General features: G+C 45.4%; 1 protein-coding gene across 15 annotated transcripts in view; it reads left to right on the top strand.

Moving 5' to 3' along the window:
- SEC31A (SEC31 homolog A, COPII coat complex component) overlaps window positions 1-15,752 on the top strand; it is a 75,965-nt gene that overhangs the window by 46,753 nt on the left and 13,460 nt on the right. For 8 of the 15 annotated variants that reach the window (XM_058192380.1, XM_058192379.1, XM_058192376.1 and 5 more), the window contains 4 exons: window positions 3,021-3,110; window positions 3,908-4,028; window positions 9,601-9,900; window positions 15,332-15,370. In XM_058192380.1, the coding sequence (XP_058048363.1) occupies window positions 3,021-3,110; window positions 3,908-4,028; window positions 9,601-9,900; window positions 15,332-15,370 (550 nt within the window). The remainder of the gene's footprint in view (window positions 1-3,020; window positions 3,111-3,907; window positions 4,029-9,600; window positions 9,901-15,331; window positions 15,371-15,752) is intronic. The other 7 variants (XM_058192377.1, XM_058192387.1, XM_058192381.1 and 4 more) reach the window with 7 other exon arrangements.

Here is a 15,752-nt window from a genome sequence, read left to right as displayed (position 1 = left end):
GTCTCTAATTAATAGCAGTCCTAAACCAGCAGAATATATTTATGACTGATGGGAGTCATCTGGTTAATGGAATATGGAGAATGACAAAGAAAGGGACAATCTGAGCATTTAATCATGCAGAAGAAATTCTGGGTGGCTCAGAATATATTATTTTGCTAACGACTGGTTTGGATGGCAAAATAAATGTCCATAAAGGTAAGGTGGGCAATCTTTGATGTCCAGAGGCCCCTCTTAATGTTTTCTACAAGGTGGAACCTAGAATGGGTGTTGCAGTGATGGAGAATGTGGACACTGTGTCACGTAGATAACCAGGTCAGGATATTTTTTCCCCCAGTTTTTGGATGGGATGGGGTATGGGATTAGATTTTATTCTTTTTTAACTGCGCAAAGCCTCATTTAGAGTTTATTGTAGTGTTCTTGTGCTTCCCAACACAAGATGGAACCAACGCCTGCCTTCAGAAGTTGCGGGTTCCTCCATCACTGGAGGCTTTTAAGGAGAGCCTTGACAGACATTTGTCTGAAACGGCATAGGGGACTCCCTAGCAGGAGTGTTGTGTCTCGTCCGATCTCACCACAACCGGGGCCTTCTTATCTGCTTCCGAACACGGAGGAATTTCCTAGTATGCCTCCCGGCCCCAGCCCTGGCTCCATGCCCAGACAGGCTGAGGAGGAAGAAGTACCTCCAGCCCCCAGCTCTGGCTCCATGCCCAGGCAAACGGAGCAACTAGACCCCTCCCCCTCCTCCACAGCATGTGAGCCTGAGGGAGGTCAATTGCCAACAGCTGCAGACTGGAGTGACCCTCGCTTCAGAAGAATTGATAGGGGAGGCAACAGAAGGAAGGGAGGGGCAGGCCTGGATAAGTGCTGAGTCATGGAGCCACACCCCATGGCCTATATAAAGGATCTGCTTTCTGGCAGTCTCTGAGTCAGGCAAAGTCTAAACATATCTTGCTGAAGTCACTTTCTGGTCTCCTGCCTGCCCTGAGGACTTTGCTAGGACTTTGGCAGAGCTGCAGAGGCACGCCTGATTCGGATTTCCCTGACTTGGCCATCAGCGGAGGAGTGGGACACGACAAGGGGGTTGGGCTAGATGACTTCCAAGGTCCCCTTCCAATCTGTTATTCTGTGCTCTACGGTGGGAAAGCCTAACACCAATTTGAATCAAGTGAAATGCTGGATTTTGATACTCCGGCTTCTGCACTCTGCCAGTTGTCCCATTATGTCTCTTTTTACATCGCTAGTCTGCATGTGAAAACATCGCAGCACTGTAGGAAATATTATTTGACAGAAGAGGGGAACTGTGCTATATTTCTTAAAACTGAGGGGTTTTGAGTTTTGTCTTTCGTCCTGGGGAACAAACATAACATAACTACTTGGTCTTCGATTACACCCATATGTTTCCATTTTGCCTGTTTTAATTATCTAACTCCGTTTAACAACTTGATCGAACATATATAGCTTTTTTCACTCATCCCATGTCTTAAATACTAAATTCCCAGTCCAGCAACTGTAACGGACATTAAAAAGTCCACTGTCTCGCATGAACCTTTGCTGTACCTTTTCTTACATATGTCATAATACTATGTGTTAGGCCCTGCGCTAAAGTCTCAGAACAGAAGGTCCTTTCCAAAGAATACCTGTTTTAGCTGCTTCTTCTTTTTTGACATTCCTATCTACTAATTCTATTTGTGTGCTATTCAGCATGACAATTCTAGCTTTGCTGCTTAACTTTTGTCAGTGGAGAAAAATGCATGAGCTGCAAAGAGTATAAACTCCTAGCACTTGGAGCATGAATAATTTACTCTTAAGAGTTGGCAGTTCTGGTAAATACCGTATTTTTTTGGAGTATAAGATGCTCCGAACTATAAGACGCGCCTATCTTTTTTTGGTGAGGAAAACAAGAAAAAGAAATCTGCCTCCCAGCAATTTTTGCCTGGTTGCAGCAAACAGCCTCCTTTACTTTCATTTTCGTTTTCAGCATAGTTTGATTAGCACAGCGGTTCTCAACCTGTGGGTCGCGACCCCGTTGGGGGTCGAATGACGATTTGCCAGGGGTCACCTAAGACCATCGGAAATATGGGAAGTATACTTGCGAGTCGAAGAATCACACTCCAATGGTTGACTCCACAAGCCAGCTGCAGGCTTTTCAAATCGCTAGCCGAATTCGGCTTCAGGCGCGATGAATTCAAAAAGAGAGAAATCTTTGCTCTGATGTCTCCCTCTCAAGCCAGCTGCAATCACTCCCAATCGCTAGCCTAATCTGGCTTCAGGCGCGATAAACTTAATAGGGGAGGAGTCTCCGCTTTAATGCCTCCGTCCTCAAGGCAATCGCAAGCAGTTCAGATCGCTAGCCAATACGGCTTCAGGCACGATAAATTCAAAATGAAAATAATTTTACGGTTGGGGTCGCCACATCGTAGGGAATTGTATTAAAGGGGTCGCCACATCGTGGGGAATTGTATTAAAGGGGTCGCAGCAATATAAAGGTTGAGAACCACTGGATTAGCACAAGGGGAAAAAAAAATCTACTCCCAGCAATTGACCTCCTTTCAGCAAGCAGCAGAGGCCCACACAGCAATAGGCCATGGCAATCTCTGCAGCCTGAAACAGCTGAGGGTCGGAAGGCCAATCAACTTGTGCTAATCAGGTTGTGCTGAAGCTGAAACGGGCTGTTTCTTCTTGCTGCTTGCTGCAAGGAGGTAAATTGCTGGGAGGCAGAGACCAAAGGGTGGGGGCCAGTGGGTGGGCGGAGCTACAGTTTTCACCCCCTTTTGTGGGGGGGAAAGGTGCGTCTTATACACTGAAAAATACAGTATTTAGTCTCTGTTTGTTTCCCTGTTGGGTTTTCTGCATGGATGACAGGGGCCTTTTACCAATTACTGTAAATGATGGGAGAGTTTCTTAGTGCATTCCTGAGCAGTTTGGCTGTCTGAAACGTTTTGGCTTTTCACTTCCTTTTCTATTTTTATTTTTATTTTTATTTTATTTTTCCATGATTGGTCTCTCTCTGTTCAATTCAGGTTAGAATTGCCCCTACTGTTACTACCTGGAGTAACAAAAACCCCACTGCCCTTCCCAGCCTTCCTGCAGCCTCTCCCTTTGAGACACAGGTATAACATTCATTATTCCTCTTTGAGCAGAATCTGCTCTCCTCCCCTGTAGACCTCCTGCTATGATCCTTGGCACTCTTTTCCTTTAAAAAAAAGGAAAAGGAAAGGAAAAAAGCGCACTGATAATTATTCCCAAGGTGTTCTCAGCCATCTGGGAAGCAGTTTTCAGACTTCCAACTCATCCGGGGGGGTTTCTCCCATTGTTTTGTCTCCCAAATATTGCTCCGTTTTTAAGATAACTTGCTGAATGTCAGCGGATCGACAGATTTGGAGATCAACTAAGCCACCCATCCACCCACCCCCGCGGGTTTTTTTTAATTTGTGTCCCAGAAGAGCCTGAGTTATCTCGTCATCCTTTCCCTGTTCCCCCAGTTTGCTTGAAATGGGTTCCCCGTTTATAAAATGGTTCCCTGTTTATAAAAGTCCTGAAACGGATCCGTTTTCCCCCTCCCTGGCCAACCCAGTAATCGGTTCAAAATGCATTCAGTAAATGTTGCTGCTGGAGAACATAAATTTCTTGGCAAATCACATTTGAATGCTTTAGATCAGGGGTCTGCAACCTTTGGCAACTTTACGACTTGTGGACTTCAACTCCCAGAGTTCCTCAGCCAGTGCCTGCGCTGGCTGAGGAATTCTGGGAGTTGAAGTCCATAAGGGAGACTTGTAGAAGTCTAGTAGAAAGGGACACCAATGTGCGAGCTGAGATTCAGAACGTTTCACTTCCGCGACAGGTCTTCTGCGGTGCTACCCCTCAAGACGTAAACTTCTCTCGTTTCTCTCTCCCGTTTCTTCTTCAGAGGGACAACCCACCACCACCTCCAGGGTTTATTATGCAAAAGGACATGAACCCCCACATGCCACCGCATCAGCCTCCCCATCCTGATTACAACATGTACACCAGGCAGCCGGGCCCACAACGTAAGTAGCTACCATCTTCTCTGGGCCCCTCACATGCTGGATTCCTTAAAAACAACTCGGCAAATGTGGGGATAATCTACCGCTTTCGTTTTCCTCAGAGCTAACACCTCTCTCTAAAGATAACGTTATCCGGTGCCAACCTCCAATGTAATCTGACGTAACTTTACAGTAGTGGCCAAAATTCTGGAAACCTTTTGGGAAAAGTGTATTTTCTAAAACTAGCTAATAACACCACTTTTTTTTAGAGTAATACCATAAAATTATATATCAATGGAAAGATAATTTCATCAAGAATGTAATGCAGTATCTTTTATGGAGGATTTGCTATTAGAATAGCAGTTGCAGTATAAAGAAGATAAGTGAAACACGTAGAAAAAACAAGATCTACAAAAATTATCACCATTGAAAAAAAAGGGTTATACAAAATTTATCACCATGTCAGTTAATACTTAGTTGGGTAATCTTTAGCATGAATTACGGTCTTAAAATGTCTTCCCATGGAGTGAACCAAGTCTTTGAGTTCTGCAGCTGTTATAATGCGAAACCAAGATTGAAGGATTGCTTCTATTAACTGGGTTTTATTGCTGGGTCACTTCTGGATTAAGGTCTGGGCTGTTCCCAGGCCATTCCAGCAGTGGAATAGGATTATCTTGAAACTCCAAAAAAAAAAAAAAAAAAGTGGTGTCATTAGCCATCAAACCTCAAAAATACACTTTTCCCAAAAGGTTTCCACAATTTTGGCCACTACAATAGTATAATGTGTAAGAAAGCTAACCATTTCTCTTCTCCAAGAAAATTGAGGAACGGGTAGATCACGGGTCTTGATTTATTATAAAAAGAGAGCTCTCCCATGTTTGTTTTTCCTTTTTTTTTTTTTTTTGTTTACATTTATACCCCGCCCTTCTCCGAAGACTCAGGGCGGCTTACAATGTATAGGGCAATAGTCTCATTCTATTTGTATATATTTACAAAGTCAACTTATTGCCCCCCCAACAATCTGGGTCCTCATTTTACCTACCTTATAAAGGATGGAAGGCTGAGTCAACCTTGGGCCGGGCTCGAACCTGCAGTAATTGCAGGCTTTGTGTTCTTAATAACAGGCCTTACCAGGCAGAGCTAAACCGGCCCTTTTGATTTCTATGTTACTATTGGTATTCCTTAAAAATGTTATTTCTGGAACAAAGAAGTGAATAAGGATAAATGGTCACAGCTTCTGTTATAATGCATTGCCCCTTTTAGGGATAAAACGATTTTGGTTCTTGGGCACCGCTTAGACCAGGGGTGTCAAACTCAAGGCCCACAGACCGGATCCAACCTGCCAGGGTGCTAAGATCTGGGCTGCGGGCCCACCCTCCAAACAGTAAAGGAACGGCCCGCAATGCCTCTGCCAAGTGAAAATGGAGCTTGGCAATCTCCCCAAGCTTTGTTTTCACTGGCAGAGGGTTGCAGGAAGCCGTCGCGGCCAAAAACGGAGCCCCGATGAGTGACTTTGGCCCAGCTTGGCCACGCCCCTTCCCCCGCCCCCAAGGTCCAACACAACTCTGATGTAGCCCTCAATGAAATTGAGTTTGGCTTAAGAGACCTGAATATTCTGCTGAGGCCTTCTCTGTCAATAGAGTAACTCCGCCTTTTTCAACTGCGGCAACTTTTTAAGATGTGTGGACTTCAATTCCCAGAATTCCCCAGCCAGCTAAATACCACCCGAGGGGCACCAGGAACTGTCTAGGCAGCTGCGTTCTATGCCAGCTTCTGAACTGTCTTCAAGGGTAGCCCCATGTAAAGTGCAGGTGCTGCCCTGCCCCAGTGGGCCCATCCTTTGTGGTCTCTGACTGAGCCGGAATTCAGCCCAGATCTCTCCTGTTTTGGGATATATTGTACAATCTTATTTGCAGCTGTAGTTTAGGGGTCTCCAACCTTCTCAACTTTAAGGCTGGTGGACTTCAACTCCCAGAATCCAGGGAATTGAAGTCTGCCAGGCTTAAAGCTGACAAGGTTGGAGACCCCTGCTCTAGTTGATTTAATTTCCCCCAGGGCATCTTAGAGGAATTTTTAAAAAAAAAAGGATATTGATTTTGCAGCCAGAGAGCTGCAGTTTTGTGAGAATTCATATGATTTTCTTGCCCCGCCACTTCTCTTTCTCCCCTCACCAACCTAATCAATAACTAGTGTAACAATTCTTCATAGCTTAGCAATTTCTATTCTGGGCAAACTTATTTTGTGCTTTTAGGCTGACTGATTGTACGTCCAATTTTAATTATCACATTTGAATGGGGGGTTGGAAAATGGTACTTGGATGATTAATATCTTTTTTCTAAACCGATATAAACCTGTAAAGTAAGTTCTGCCCTGTTCGTATGTGGATGTTTTAGTTCTGTCTAAAACAGGGCTCTCCAACCTTGGCAACTTGAAGACTTGTGGACTTCAATTCCCAGAGTTCCTCAGCCAGCAAAGCTGGCTGAGGAACTCTGGGACTTGAAGTCCACAAGTCTTCAAGTTGCCACGGTTGGAGAGCCCTAGTCTAAAACTTCCTTCTGGTGGTTTTTCACTGCTAAAACAGAAACCTGCCAGAGGTCTGTACAGGTAGCCCTCAACTTATGACCACAGTGGATCCCAAAATTTCTGTTGCTAAGCAAGGCAGTTGTTAAGTGAGTTGTGCCTCATTTTATAATCTTTTTGCCACAGTTGCTAAGCGAATCACTGTCGTCATTAACAGGATCATACAGTTGTTAGGTGAATCTGGCTTCCTCACATTGATTCGGCTTGTCAGAAGACAGCTGGGAAGGTTAGAATAGAATAGAATAGAATTTTTATTGGCCAAGTGTGATTGGACACACAAGGAATTTGTCTTGGTGCATATGCTCTCAGTGTACATAAAAGAAAAGATACGTTCATCAAGGTACAACATTTACAACACAATTGATGGTCAATATATCAATATAAAATCATAAGGATTGCCAGCAACAAGTTATAGTCATACAGTCATAAGTGGAAAGAGATTGGTGATGGGAACTATGAAACGATTAATAGTAGTGCAGATTCAGTAAATAGTCTGACAGTGTTGAGGGGATTATTTGTTTAGCAGAGTGATGGCCTTCGGGAAAAAACTGTCCTTGTGTCTAGTTGTTCTGGTGTGCAGTGCTCTATAGCGTCGTTTTGAGGGTAGGAGTTGAAACAGTTTATGTCCAGGATGCGAGGGATCTGCAAATATTTTCCATTCACCATTTACAAATGGTGATCACCTAATCCTGGGACAGTGCAACTGTCATAAATCCGTGCCAGTTGCCAAGTGCCTGGATTTTGATCATGTGACCATGGGATACTGCAACGATCGTGTGAAAGTCACTACTTATAAGTCACTTTTTTCAGTGCCGTTGTAAGTTCAAATGGTCACTAGACGAATGGATGTAAATCGAAAATCACCTGTCATCCAAAAGAATTGCAGATACCGGTAGTCCTCAACTTACAACGGTTCATTTAGTGACCGTTCGAAGTTACAACGGCGCTGGGAAAAAAAGTGACTTATAACCGTTTTGGGCACTTATGGCCGTTGCAGCATCCCCGTGGTCGGGTGATTTACATTCGGATGCTTGGCAACCGACTCGCATTTATGACGGTTGCAGCATCCCGGGGGTCACTTGGTCCCCTTTTGTGCCTTTCTGACAAACAAAGTCAACGGGGAAGTCACTTAACAGCCACGTTACTCATTTAAGTACGGCAGTGATTCGCTTAACAAGGATGAGCAAGGATGAATGCAGAGCCTGGATGCGCTGGCAAAAACTCACCGGTGTGCCATGTGACAGACGAATGCCGACCCGTCTTAAATCTAAGATTTACAAGCCAACCATCCGCCCTGTTGCACTGTATGGCAATGAATGCTGTGCAGCAACAAAAGGGACCGAAAGCTCACTCCATGCCATGGAAATGCGAAGGCTCCGTTGGATATCGGGCAGCTCCCTTCTCGACCGCATCACAAATGACACCATTCGACAGCATTTTGGTGTGGCACCAATTATAGAGAAGATGAGAGAAGGCTGGCTCCATTGGTATGGACATGTCCAAAGAGCAGCATCTTCCACCGTGGCCAAGACTGCCTACCAAGTAGAAGTCAATGGCTGTCGTGTCCCACTCCTCCTCTGACGGCCGGGTCGGGGAAGTCCGTATCAAGCGTGCCTCTGCAGCTCTGCCAAAGTCCTATTGAGTCCTCAGGGCAGGCAGGAATCCAAGGTGTGACTTCAGCAATCCAGATTAGACTTTGCCTGACTCAGAGAATGCCAGAAAGCAGATCCTTTATATAGGCCATGGGGTGTGGCTCCATGACTCAGCACTTATCCAGGCCTGCCCCTCCCTTCCTTTTGCTGACGTCGCCTCTCCATTCTCCAGAAGCGTGGATCTATCCATTGCATCGTTTCGTCTCCAGCTGTTGGTAATCTCAGCTCGTGGCTGGCTTCAGGCGCACATGCTATCGAAGGGAGGTTTGTTTGTTCGGTTTGTCCGGGCATGGTGCCAGGGCTGGGGGCTGGAGGCATGCCAAGACATTCTTCCGAACTATCAGTGTCTGGCAGGAGATAAGAGGGGCCCGGCTGCGGCGGGGGGAGCGAGCGAGGCACAACAATGGCCGTGGGCATCCGAAACAGAGATGGCAAGACACCACCAACAAAGATATGCAAGCCGCGGGCCTGCGCCCTGGAGTTGCAGCTTACCATGCAAAAAGTGGCGTTCAAGGATCCAAAAAGTGGACCCTGCCCCTGTGGGAATACGCTAGGAAGAAGAAGAAATGTGGTGGGGAAAGTCGTAAAACAGTGGTGAAATCCTACCAGTTAGGACGAACCGGTAGTGATAAAAGCAAAAAAAAAAAAAAAGCTTGGTCCAAATTGGTGTTTCCGACGATCAATTGTGCTGCACGATTTATATTCGTAGCAGGATTTCCTGCTTTCTAACGAATCTAAATGGCACGGCACAGCTGTTCCTCGCCCTCGCTGTTCTACTTACCTTGTTAAGTGTCCTTTTTCCGTGAGAAGCATGCGTTTGGCGCGCACTGCGCACGCAGAATGTGTTTGGTGCACATGTGCATGCAGAATATGTTTGATGCGCATGTGCACGCTGCGCATTTGGTTTGCACTGCGCAGGCAGCACATTTGGTGCGCACTGCGTGTGCGTTTGGTACCCATGCAGGGTGCATTTGGCTTACACAGCATGGTTTGGCACACATGCGCACACAGCGTGCATTTAGCGCATACTGCACCTGCATGTGCACAGTGTGCGTTTGTCACACAGTGCGTATGCGCAGGCAGCAAACCAGTGGCAAACCGCGGAGGATTTCACCACTGTCGTAAAATGGGGCAAAAGGCACTTAACAAATTTCTCACTTAGCAACATAAATTTGGGACTCCATTGTGGTCATAAGTTGATTATTACTTGTACTTATAAATCACTTTTTCCGGTGTCATCGTGACTTCAAATGGTGACTAGGCAAAAGGGTGTGAGCCAAAGATTACCTATCATTTTAAAGAATTGCAAATAGTAGTTAGCGAGTTTTTCTTACTAACGTTGTTCTTTTTCTTCTCCAATGTAGCTTGTCAGCCACCCCAACCGTATTCTTTTCGACCGTCGCTCTATCAGCCGCAGCAACCTCTTCTTGCCCCTCCTACTTCGACCTCCTACCCTACCTCTAACCCCCCTTACATGCCCTCTAACCCTGCCAGTGCCATGCCTCCCCCCTTATACTCCTCCCAACCCCAGGCCTCTCCAACCAGCTTGAATCCGAGTTCTTCTCTTCCTCCTCCCCCTACTTCCGGTGCCTCCTTCCAGCATGGCCGGCCAGGAGCTCCACCATCTTCTCTGCCGTCGTACGCGTTGCCTCCTGGACCAACAGGTACAGAGACCGCGACCAGTGAGTTGGCTGCTTCCCAAAGAACAGGTCTGCGCTTAAAAGGGCTGCGGGGGTGTTTGCATTGCCTATTGAGACAGGGTGCCTTTTACATTCTTTTTATTAATGTTGCATGTTTGTGTGTGTGTGTGTGTGTGTGTGTGTGGTGATCTTGTCTTATGGTTGGACACAGCATCCGGGGCGCATTTTTGACAATTGCAGAGGGCTTGTCCTCTTTGCATGCCACCTAGCATCCCACGCTTCCTCATATCCTGTTCAGAGCCATTAAGACAATAGATTTGTGGCCCCTCTTAAGCAGGGGTGCAGTTGGCATTCCTCCCTGTTTCTTTACGGCAGGGGTGTCAAACTGGATTTCTTTGAGGGCCAGATCAGCATTGTAGTTCTCCTCCGTGGGCCGGGAAGCGAGATGGGTCAGATGCCTCCTGCAGCACCCTGTCTGCCGAAACAGGGCATGGGGGGGGTGCACGGGGGGGCCCCGCGCCTCATTTTTGGCCTCTGCAGCCTCCATCAGCACTTTCCTGGGTAAAAACGACCTGTTTTCAGCCAGCAGAGTGCTACAGGAGGCCGAAAATGGGCCATGTGGGGGTCATATATATCCTCCCCCCACCCCGTGGCCCATTTTGGTCGGGACAGGCACCACAGGCCGGTCCTTTGGTATTTCTAGGCCGGCTTCGCGGGCCCGATTTAAGCACCCTACACCCCGGATCCGGCTAGTGGGCCTTGAGTTTGACACCCCTGCTTTATGGGATATTTAGGAAAAAAACCGCTTCCATTAACTTTATTGGTTAAAGGGCACCATACAATTCAGTGGTGGGTTGCCCCTGGTTCGGACCGGTTCTATACAACTGATAATAAAACCGGCAGGAGGCTCCACCCACCGACCAGGATGTCATCATAGGCTATCTGCACATGCGCAGAAGCTCAACGTGCGCGCCAGCCCGTTGCGAACCGGTAGTAAAGCTAGGTAGAACCCACCCCGATACAATTGCTCACCAAAAGACAGCCAGCGTGTTTGTGCCTGTCAGAAGGAGTTGGCAGCTCTGAATCAGCAGCTTGTAGGAGCAACAAGCTGTTTGGTTCAAGAGACTGGGGAAGAAGAGAATCTGGCTCTTCGTCTATTGTGGTTCTGTCCCAGGGTTGTTTAGCTGTTGTTTGCAATCTGTGGCTCACCAGCCATGAACCCTTGCTGTGACATTAGCTTGCTGCTCTTTTTATTTACTGACATGTTTATTCTCATCCTTCCTTCCAAGAGGTTTCGAGCACTTATGTAAATTGTCTTTCGCCAAGCCATGACATAGTAGTTGAACCCATGCCGGGGTTGGGAACCTCTGATTTAAGAAGTGCAGTTTCCCCACCAGGGCTGAACAGACGCATGTGTGCATGATACGATATCTGCTGCTCTACGTTTGTTAAGCATGTCATAGACAAGGTGTGGCTTGAAAAAAAATGAGCTTTTTAAAACCTTTTTAACCTTGGTTGCATTCCTTTTTTTCCCCCCTCTGGTCTTGGGTACATTTTAATGCATAATAACAGACCTGTTCTTTTACTGATGTAATTTAATATTTCCTCGTTTTTTTAAAAAAAGGATAATACCCTAAGTGGAAAATGAGGAGGGCCTGATTTGTCAGTGGGGAAAGAGTTCCTCTGCCTATCTATTAGAGCAGAGGTCTCCAACCTTGGCAACTTTAAGACTTGTGGACTTCAACTCCCAGAATTCTGCGAATTGACGTCCTCAAGTCTTAAAGTTGCCAAGATTAGAAACCCCTGTATTAGAGCAAAGGCTTATAGTTGAGGTGTTACCACTTCCACAAGTGCCTTTGTATGGATTTAAGATGGTTGCCCTTTCCTGGAAACAAGAAAAACAATTAGGATACTTAGCAGATTCACAGTCAGGGTGAATTGTCTAGAAAAATCTGTAAACTCACAATCTATACTCAGCCCGGCTTCAATTACTGAGATTTGAAGCCTAACCTTAGTCATCCTGCAGACTCTTTCTTAGGATTGAAGACTTGCTATAGCAGCTGAGAGGCAGATACTTTCTATTTTCAACTACTCAAAGCTGTATATATGTAACCCTGTACTCATTGACCTGGAAATAAATTCCAGTGAAAGCAGTAGGACTTACTTCCGCATCGATACACCTGGAGCTATATTGTTGGCAGATCCACCCAACGTCTAAAAGGAATTGATTTATAAATGGCTCAAGAGTGAATCACCAAGTCTACTAGACCGAGTCATCTTCCCGGTGCCAACAAAGTACAGAAACTTTGCTTGAACCTGTCGTATCTCATGCAGGGCACCATGTTGACATGGGCCTTATCAAATGACCTAAACTCCTTTCCTGCCAAAAATACGGCCACGTCAAGGTTGCTTATTAGCTGGCGACTACCATAACTACTTAAAATAAGATTAATTTTAAGCAAAAGTCCTATGTTCTTGATTTCCTCTATAGCTATAAATATAGCCGTTTTAATCGTTGGCAACAATGAATGGAAACTAATCAAGGACAGTTGTAGAGAATCCAACAGTGAGGACAATTAATCAGTGGAACAGTTTGCTTCCAGAAGTTGTAGGTGTTTCATCATTGGAGATTTTGAAGAAGAGACTGGACAGCTACCTGCCAGAAATGGTATAGGGTCTCCTGCTTGAGCAGGGGGCTGGACTAGAAGACCCCCAAGGTCCCTTCTAGCTCTATTCTGATTAGTTTGGTTTTTAGGGAGAATGTCAACTCCAGGGCCAACTCCAGATGAAGCTATTAAATGTTAGGAGACATCAAATAGGACCTAATCCCCTCTATTACTCTTCCAGCCTACCACACAGCATCTACTGTTTTCAGTTGGACATTTGCTGTGCCCTTTGTTGACCTGGATGGATTGATCTTTAGAAGTCTTCAAAGCCTAATCTCTACTGCTAGCATCATAAAATTGGGGGGGTGGGGTGGACAATAAGTCTCCTTACTGTCCTTCCTCAGGATCATGCAGATCAGATTAGTATTGAACCACAAGGCAGGTGTTGTTTTCTCATTGTGAATCCAGCAAGGGTGACAGATGGCCAATGGACAGCGGTCCCACTGATGCCTTTTTCTTTCTTTCTTTTTTACGATGCCGCCCTTGTATCTTTCAACCGAATTAGATAGGAACCATGAATTGAGGTGTAGAAAAACTTCTCCAGAACTTCCACAGCGCAGGATTTCAAGACTGGTTGTTCCTTGTCCAAAGCTAGTTTTTCTTTTTTTCTAAGAAATTTCTCAGTGAGAGCATTAACAGCCAAGGACGTTATCTGAAAGATACCTCCAGAAAGTTCTCCAAGATGACACTTGGAGATGGCTCTACTGCAAGAATGTCAAACTCAAGGCCACGTCTGGCCTGCGGGGTGTTTAGATCTGACTCGCAGGGCCAGCCTGAAAACAGCAAAAGACCAGCCCACGGTGCCTCTGCTACCAAAAATGGGGTGGAGGGGCCCCGTTTTGGGCCTGGATAGCCTCCCGCAGCATTGGCAGCCAAAACGGGATGCGGGGGGGCCACATCCTTTTTGGCTGCCAGAGTGTACTACAGAAGGCTATCCTTGACTCAGAAGGTTATGAAAGGGAGGAAAAGTAAAATGTTTTACCTTTATCCTTGTAGGATTCTGCTACTATAGCCTATGTCAATAATTTAATTCAGGGGTCGCCAACCTGGGCAACTTTAAGCCTGGCGGACTTCAACTCCCAGAATTCCCCAGCCAACTTGTCCGCCAGGCTTAAAGTTGCCCAGGTTGGAGACCCCTGATTTAATTGACTAATTCTAGTCTTCCTATGGAGTCAGTTTCTCGATCTGCTCTTTCATGGGGTGATCAAGTATGTATTAAAAAAACAAAATCACAGAAATGTATGCCTCTCTATAAATGTAAAAAACCATGTGTGCGGAGGTGCGGTCCTGTGCCACGCCCCCCCATGCTTCCCCTGGCCACGCCCCCCAGCCACGCCCACAGGCCCCCCCCCCCCCTGGACCTCCAAGATCAAATACAACCCTGATGCGGCCCTCAATGAAATTGAGTTTGATATCCCTGCTCTATTGCATCTCTGAATGTAGGGAGGGAAAAGGGAGACATTGTCCTCAGCAGAATGACCCTAAAAGTTATTCTGGGATATCTTCCTTTCCTTTTTGTCCTCCAACCTTATTACATTGATCCAACTGTACAATTTTGTCCAGTGTGGTTTCTTTCAGAAACTATTGGTCTTTAACCAGTAAAATCGAATTTTTTCTAGTGGTTAGGACACCAGGCTAAGGTAAAGGTAAAGGTTCCCCTGCACATGCGTGCTAGTTGTTTCCGGCTCTAGGGGACATTGTTCGTCTCCGTTTCTAAGCCGAAGAGCCAGCGCTGTCCGAAGACGTCTCCGTGGTCACGTGGCCGGCATGACTAAACGCTAAAGGCATACGGAACGCTGTTACCTTCCTACCAAAGGTGGTCCCTATTTTTCTACTTGCATTTTTTACATGCTTTCGAACTGCTAGGTTCGAAGCTGGGACAAGTAACGGGAGCTCACCCCGTTATGCGGCGCTGGGGATTCGAACCACTGAACTGCCGACCTTCTGATCGACAAGCTCAGCGTCTTAGCCAATGAGCCACCACGTCCCTAGGGCACCAGGCTAGAAATCAGCAAACTGAGTTCTAGTCCCACCTTAACTATGAAAGCCAGTTGGGTGGTTTTGGGTCAGCCACGCGCTCTCAGTCCAACTCACCTCCCAAGGTTGTTGATGTGAGGAAACTAGGAAGAAGAAGGTGTTTGGGATATGTCTGCCGCCTTGAGTTATTTGTAAAAACAATAAAGGCAGGACACAAATAAATAAATAAAGACAACGTATCAAAGGCACATCTGAAGGGATGTGAATTTTACTATTGGTTGTAAAACTGCAGGTATCTGCAGAGGGAAAGGTTTCAGAAGCCATACTGTACTGCGGGGAAAAAATCTACGTAAGCATTTTTTCAGAATTCAATCACATCTGTGCTCATTTTGGCATACCCTCCTTCTCGTCCCCATTCCGGTAATAAGAAATAGAAGTCCCCCATTCAATTGTGCATATTGCAACAAACCATAATTTCATTAACTGTTTTTTTTTTAATCAAGCTACAGTATAATTAATGGATTCAGACTAGGTTTGAGCCATAAATCAAGCTTTCTAATCGCCAATGGCTGAGTTTGCACAACATGTTGAACCACAAATAAGGAATCCTTGTTATGGCTTAGATTAAAGCATTATGTACATTCATTGCATATTTGATGAAATTCTGGGTGCCGAATGTGGAGAATGGTACGAATGTGGCTTTCGTGGTTTTACTGCATCTCCAAGTACAAAGCTTAAAAAAAAAATCAAATAATTGTGCGTAATATATAGTTTAAAATCTCTCCTAAGTTGTTTTTGTATTTTACCTGCAGAATATCATTATTTACAAGACCAAGCCAGTTTCCTGCAAGGTGAATTATGTTGTAAAATAAATGAAACTCAACCAAAAGATCTAACAAGTTTGAATCTAGCATTGCATGCAATGGCTATTTCAAATTCCGAGTCAATTCAATTTAGTAAATTTAAATGAAATTTAGCCTCTAATAACATTTTTAAAATAAAAATGATCGTAAAATAAAGTAACTAATCTGGGTTTTCCAATCAAGATTCTGATCAGTTGTTAAAACAGTTTATGAAGTTCTTAATAATCTTTCTGCAAAATAGTCGCATCTAGTCTACTCTATAGTGAATAAATCAATTTTTGTACAAGCAGGAAAATTCAGACTGCATGTTATGACCGAACAGACAGAAATGCAATCTTTAGAATAATGCCCCAAGCCTGGAAAATATGGT

The sequence above is a fragment of the Ahaetulla prasina genome, chromosome 8, assembly GCF_028640845.1.
Source record: "Ahaetulla prasina isolate Xishuangbanna chromosome 8, ASM2864084v1, whole genome shotgun sequence".
Lineage (NCBI taxonomy): Eukaryota > Metazoa > Chordata > Lepidosauria > Squamata > Colubridae > Ahaetulla > Ahaetulla prasina.
Note: the sequence above shows the minus strand (reverse complement) of the source record. Positions and strands in the feature narration are given on the sequence as shown.